This window comes from Borostomias antarcticus (assembly GCF_949987555.1).
Source record: "Borostomias antarcticus genome assembly, chromosome: 26".
Taxonomy (NCBI): Eukaryota; Metazoa; Chordata; class Actinopteri; order Stomiiformes; family Stomiidae; genus Borostomias; species Borostomias antarcticus.
In genome coordinates, this window is record NC_140259.1 from 5,938,133 (window position 1) to 5,944,836 (window position 6,704).

General features: G+C 50.1%; 1 protein-coding gene across 1 annotated transcript in view; it reads left to right on the forward strand.

Moving 5' to 3' along the window:
* Window positions 1–2,611: 2,611 nt before the first annotated feature.
* The window catches only part of zbtb7a (zinc finger and BTB domain containing 7a), a gene marked incomplete at both ends in the record, with an annotated part of 15,258 nt that continues 11,165 nt past the window's right edge, over window positions 2,612–6,704 (forward strand). Inside the window, 2 exon segments of the mRNA XM_084459086.1 lie at window positions 2,612–2,713; window positions 2,715–3,113. Of these exon segments, the coding sequence (XP_084315212.1) occupies window positions 2,612–2,713; window positions 2,715–3,113 (501 nt within the window).

The window sequence follows — 6,704 nt, forward strand, 5'->3', positions numbered from 1 at the left end:
TTGCCGGTTCGATTCCAGCTCCTCCTGGCAGCGTGTCCAAGTGTCCCTGAGCGGGACACCCAACCCCAGATTGGTCCTGATGAGCAGTCTAGCGCCTCGTCTCAACGCCAGACCCATGAGAGTCCGTTCACTGATACGCTACGTAAGCTATGCTAACTATGTTACTGCATGCTGCAGATCTCTCTATGGGTCTGGGACACTTCATGCAAAAAATCTGGTGTTCAAATCTTGCCAGTTCATTGGTGGCGCCGGGATTGGCGGAATCCACGACACCAATCAGTAACGACTTCCCACCCAACCTGGCCCCGCCCATCTCACCTGGGCTAGCGTCTCTCATTTGATGACCATTCTTTCAATTTTGACCTCTAGACACGCCCTCAGAACACCAGCTTGGGCAGCGAAGTGGCGCAGACTCTATGATGCTGGCCGCCATTGGTGTGTGAATGTGAATGAGAGAGGATATTGCTATAAAGCGCTTTGGATATAAATATATAAGTGCACTACATTTAATTACCATTTCTCTTTGAAGTGCCCAGGTAAAGAGGTTTTCCTATCCTGTATATACAGTGTTGATCACCAAAACCCTTTCATTTGAAACTTGTCTCCATCATTATGCTGCTGTCAAATCCTAGACTCAAAACTGTGCGATACCAGTCACCGATGTGAAAACACTGCTATTATTGCCTTTTTTAATGTTGTTGTTTGTATGTGTATTTGTATGTTTTTTAATTGACCATGAGTCTTTCAATAACATTGATTGATTGGTTGATTGGTTGATTGGTTGATTGGTTGATTGATTGATTGATTGATTGGTTGGTTGATTGGCTGATTGGTTGACTGGTTGATTGGTTGATTGGTTGATTGGTTGATTGATTGATTGATTGATTGATTGGTTGATTGGTTGATTGGTTGATTGGTTGATTGGTTGATTGATTGTCTGAAGCCCGTTGGACTCAACCTTTGGGATACCTAGAATTATCTGTCTATGTGCTCATGTTGGTAATAGACCTAGACCTACCTGTCTTTCTGCTCATACTGACTTACAGTGCATGTCTACATGCCAGCACCATGTCACTAATTCTCAGCGATCTTCCTGGACCCAGAGGTCAGGCAGAGGTCAGGCAGAGGTCACTGTGGTAGTACACTCCTGGGTAACTGAAGAGATGGCCCTTCGTCACCTGGATACACAGAACACACACCAGTCCACTTCCGGCTTTAGTCCTGGGCCCAGTCCCCCCTTCCCCTCACCCTAACCCGGGTCCGTATCCTTTTCCTACCCCCTCCCTACCCCTGACCCCTGCCTCTACCTGGACCCAGGCGCACTCACACACACACACAGACATACACCAGTCCTGGGCTCAGATCCCCTTCCCCTCACCCTAACCCGGGTCCGTATCCTTTTCCTACCCCCACCCTACCCCTGACCCCTGCCTCTACCTGGACCCAGGCACACTCACACACACACAGACATACACCAGTGTTTGCCATGTCTCTCCTATGATGTTTTTAGCCTCTCTTACTGAAAATGTAATTTAATGTTATTTATTGCTTTATAAATGTTCTTAGCCGGTAGACAAACATACTCCTGGAGCTTGCTCGATCGCCTTGTTGAGAGGGGTCAGGGAAGAATTTTTACAGCTCACTTATCTGGCCCCCGGGTGATTACTGTTTTTTTTGCTTCCCTCTGGAATATGTAGGGGTGGGTCGTATGCCCACCTCCCTTGTTCTCTGTAAAGCGCATTGTGTTGCCTCTGGGTATGAAATGCGCTATACAAATAAAGCTTTGATTGATTGATTGATTGAACATTCTCTCTCGTCCTCCTCTTCTCTTTCTCTCTCCACCTCTCTCTCTCTCTCTCTCTCTCTCAACCTCTGCCTATTCTATAGTCTTCTTCTCCCCTCTACATAATATTATATCCCCCCTCATCTTCCTCATCCTCTACATCTTACTCATCCATTTCTTTCTTTCCCTCCCTCTACCTCCTCTTATTAACCCGCTCTCTCTCCCTCCACAGACAGATAGTCATCAGACAGACAGACAGACAGACAGACAGGTCATCAGACAGACAGACAAACAGACAGACAGACAGGTCATCAGACAGACAGACATCAGACAGACAGACAGTCATCAGACAGACAGACAGACAGACAGACAGGTCAGACAGACAGACAGACAGACAGACAGACAGACAGACAGACACACAGAAAGCTAAACTGAGAACTGACTCTTTCTTCATCCTCATCACCCCCCAGACAGACAGACAGACAGACAGTCATCAGACAGACAGACAGTCATCAGACAGACAGACAGACAGACACACAGAAAGCTAAACTGAGAACTGACTCTTTCTTCATCCTCATCACCCCCCAGACAGACAGACAGTCATCAGACAGACAGACAGACAGGTCAGACAGACAGGTCAGACAGACAGACAGACAGACAGTCATCAGACAGACAGACAGTCATCATAACAGACAGACAGAAATCCTGAGCTAAACTGAGAACTGACTGTTTCTTCCCCCCCCCCTCCAGACGGGCAGACGGACAGACGGCAGGACGGACACGCGCGCGGCTGCTGTGATTGGCGGCTCGGCGGCAGGCTGGTGGAAGATGTCGTCGGGCGCCGGGGGCCGGGGCGGGCGCCACCTCAGAGCCGCGGGCCAATCGGGAAGCGGCGGCGGGGGCGGCGGCGGCGGCGGGGGGGGGGGCGTGCGAGGCGGAGGAGGGCCCGGTGGGCATCCCGTTCCCTGAGCACAGCGCCGACCTGCTGGCCGGCCTCAACAAGCAGCGCCTGGGCGGTCAGCTCTGCGACGTCCTCCTCGTGGCGCAGGACCGCGAGTTCCCCGCCCACCGCTCCGTCCTGGCGGCGTGCTCCGCCTACTTCCACAAGCTGTTCACCTCGGGCGCCACGGCCGACCAGCAGAACGTGTACGTGCTGGACTTCGTGCGGGCCGAGGCGCTGGGCGCGGTCCTGGACTTCGCCTACACCGCCACGCTGACCGTGAGCCACCGGAGCGTCGCCGCCATCCTCAGCGCCGGCCGTCTGCTGGAGGTGGCGCCCGTACAGGACGTCTGCACCCACCTGCTGGACACCAAAGTGCTCTCCCCGCCGGTAGGGACACCAACCAGCTCTGGTCTCTCCTCCTCTCTCTCTATCTCTCTTCCTGTTTGCTCTCTCTCTTTCTCTCTCTCTCTGTCTCTCTCTCTTTGTATCTCCGGTATCTCTCGTCCTCTCTCTCTCTCTCTCTGTCTCTCTCTTTGTATCTCTGGTATCTCTCGTCCTCTCTCTCTATCTCTCTTCCTGTTTGCTCTCTCTCTTTCTCTCTGTCTCTCTTTCTTTGTATCGCCGGTATCTTTCTTCCTCTCCATCTCTATCTCTCTTTCTATCTCTCTGTAGCCCTCTTTCAATCGCCCACCCCCCCTCCTCCCAGACACACACACACACACACAACACACACACACACACTCCACAGCCCAGGGTCACAATAACACAGATCTTTTCACACTGACTCACACCGGCAAATGTGTGTGTGTGTGTGTGTTTGTGTGTGTGTGTGTGTGTGTGTGTGTGTGTGTTTGTGTGTGTGTGTGTTTGTGTGTGTGTTTGTGTGTGTGTGTGTGTGTGTGTGTGTGTGAGCATTCTACAGACCCAGCACATTGCGGCTAGCTACGCCTCACCGACAATTACGTAATGCAAGCGGTCGTCGGTAGAAAGACGGACAGGCGTCAACGGCTTTAATACGCCGGAACGTTCTTTCAGCTCACCCTTTAGTAGTTGTTGTTGTCATAGAAACAAATGACAGTGCCGTGTGAGTGAGTCACGGAGTCATGTGACCAGACACCACAGGGGCCGTTCTGAGTGCATACTGTCACACTGTCACTATTCACTTTAAATATGCGTAATTTACGTTATATCAATAGACTAGTTCTGATACTTGTTGATGACATCACTAATTGGCCGTTAAAGGGGAACGCCGCTGTCATAGCAAGTTTAGCTCAAATGTCGCTTTGTCCTCAATGAAACCGATCTGTACACACCAACATTTAACCGATCCGTGCAGTAGTAAGCTAGCTCCTTTTTCCTCTATGCGCGCACACCCTTTATAATGGAGGTCTATGGGCCTCTGCTAAAAACTATGATAAACATGCATTTTCAAGGCAGGAAGCGAAGGGTGTCATTATGCTGTCATGTGAAATACACTATGTTGCCAAAAGTATTCACTCACCCATCCAACAGATGACAGGGTCAGCGGATGCTGAGGCGCAGAGTGCGCAGCGGTCACCAACTTTCTGCAGAGTCAATCGCTACAGACCTCCAAAAACCTTCATATGGCCTTCAGATTAGCTCAAGAACAGTGCGTAGAGAGCTTCATGGAATGGGTTTCCATGGCCGAGCAGCTGCATCCAAGCCATACATCACCAAGTGCAATGCAAAGCGTCGGATGCAGTGGTGTAAAGCACGCCGCCACTGGACTCTAGAGCAGTGGAGAGGCGTTCTCTGGAGTGACGAATCACGCTTCTCCATCTGGCAATCTGATGGACGAGTCTGGGTTTGGCGGTTGCCAGGAGAACGGTACTTGTCTGACTGTATTGTGTCAAGTGTGAAGTTTGGTGGAGGGGGGATTATGGTGTGGGGTTGTTTTTCAGGAGCTGGGCTTGGCCCCTTAGTTCCAGTGAACGGAACTCTGAATGCTTCAGCATACCAAGTGATTCTGGACAATTCCATGCTCCCAACTTTGTGGGGACAGTTTGGGGATGGCCCCTTCCTGTTCCAACATGACTGCGCACCAGTGCTCAAAGCAAGGTCCATAAAGACATGGATGAGCGAGTTTGGTGTGGAAGAACTTGACTGGCCTGCACAGAATCCTGACCTCAACCCGATAGAACACCTTTGGGATGAATTAGAGCGGAGACTGCGAGCCAGGCCTTCTCGTCCAACATCAGTGTCTGACCTCACAAATGCGCTTCTGGAAGAATGGTCAAAAATTCCCATAAACACACTCCTAAACCGTGTGGAAAGCCTTCCCAGAAGAGGTGAAGTTGTTATAGCTGCAAAGGGTGGGCCGACGTCATATTAAACCCTATGAATCAAGAATGGGATGTCACTTAAGTTCATATGCGTGTAAAGGCAGATGAGCGAATACTTTTGGCAATATAGTGTATATCGCATTCTCAAACCGAATATTGAAACAAAAGCTCCATTTGAGCCAGAACTATTTCGCCGAACGCACTACACCATACCTTTCGCACTGTAAACATCCGCCACGGTAAAGCTAGACGATTGTTTACATCCTGTGAATGAAATTCAAGTCTCACCACTGTGTTTTGTTTTCCTACTTGACTGTTGTTCTAACTTTGTAGTTCGTTCCTCTAGAATCAGTCTGTTAAAACTACAAATTGTTCCTGTGTGACATCACTTCCCTGTCCTCTTCATCCTGAAACTGTGTCACTTCCTTTTCCACGTTAGCTTTCGTTCCCCAGTCACTCACTCTTGCCTGGATTCACTTCCTGTGCTCGAGTCCGAATTTGCAAATCGTAACACAGAATAAACTTATTGTCTTTGTTTGAAACCAGCTTGACCGACCACTCAGTGTGTTCTTTGAAATCTAAACTAAACCAAGTAAGATTTTTAATTTACAATCCTCCTAGCCATGCCTAACACGTCAGCACATGGGGAGGCCCATAGACGTCCATTATAAAGGAGCTAGCTTACTACTGCACAGATCGGTTAAATGTTGGTGTGTACCGATCGGTTTCATTGAGGACAAAGCGACATTTGAGCTAAACTTGCTATGACAGCGGCGTTCCCCTGTAAGTCCAGCTGGAACACTGGGGGCGGGGTTCTATTGGGAGCAGTATTTCTATTGGCTGCCAGCTCAGATCAGTATTTTATGTTTAAATTATCCAAAGCGTAAATTTATTAAAAATCTGGCCCTGTCACGGTCTGTTCAGGACTCCTGCGGATACCCGTGCCAAATATAAATGCTGTCAAGCCAACGATGTCCGAGGAAAGTCATGATAGAGGAACAGACAGACAGACAGACAGACAGACCCCAGATAGCAAGCGGATCTGGGCCATATATGGGCCGGAACTAAACCACAAGTGCCAGATCTAGCCTGTATATGGCCCTGATCGGAATGCTGTCTGGGACATACAGACAGACAGACAGACAGACAGACAGACAGACAGACAGACAGACAGACAGACAGACAGACAGACAGACAGGCAGACAGACAGAGACAGACAGACAGACAGGCAGGCAGGCAGACAGACTCATGGACAGACTCCTCTCTGAAGGACCCCTGGCGGGGCAGGGCTGGCTGTGCTAGTGCCTGAGGCGTGCTGTATGTGGGGCTGTGCTACTCCCAGATAGCAAGCGGATCTGGGCCATATACAGGCCAGATCTGGCCCTTGTGGCTTAGTTCCGGCCCATATATGGCCCAGAATCATTACACATCCGCTTGCTATCTGGGCGGCATATGTCACCCTCACCCTGCCTGAACTCAGATTAACCAGCTCAGTGGCCTTATGGTTAATGTGGGGCGGCTGTAGCTCAGTTGGTAGAGCGGGTCGTTCAGTGATCGAAGGGTCAGTGGTTCGAATCCCAGCTCCAACTGTCTACATGTCGAAGTGTCCTTGAGCAAGACACCTAACCCCAAATTGCTCCCAGTGAGCAGGTTAGCACCTTGCATGGCAGCTACC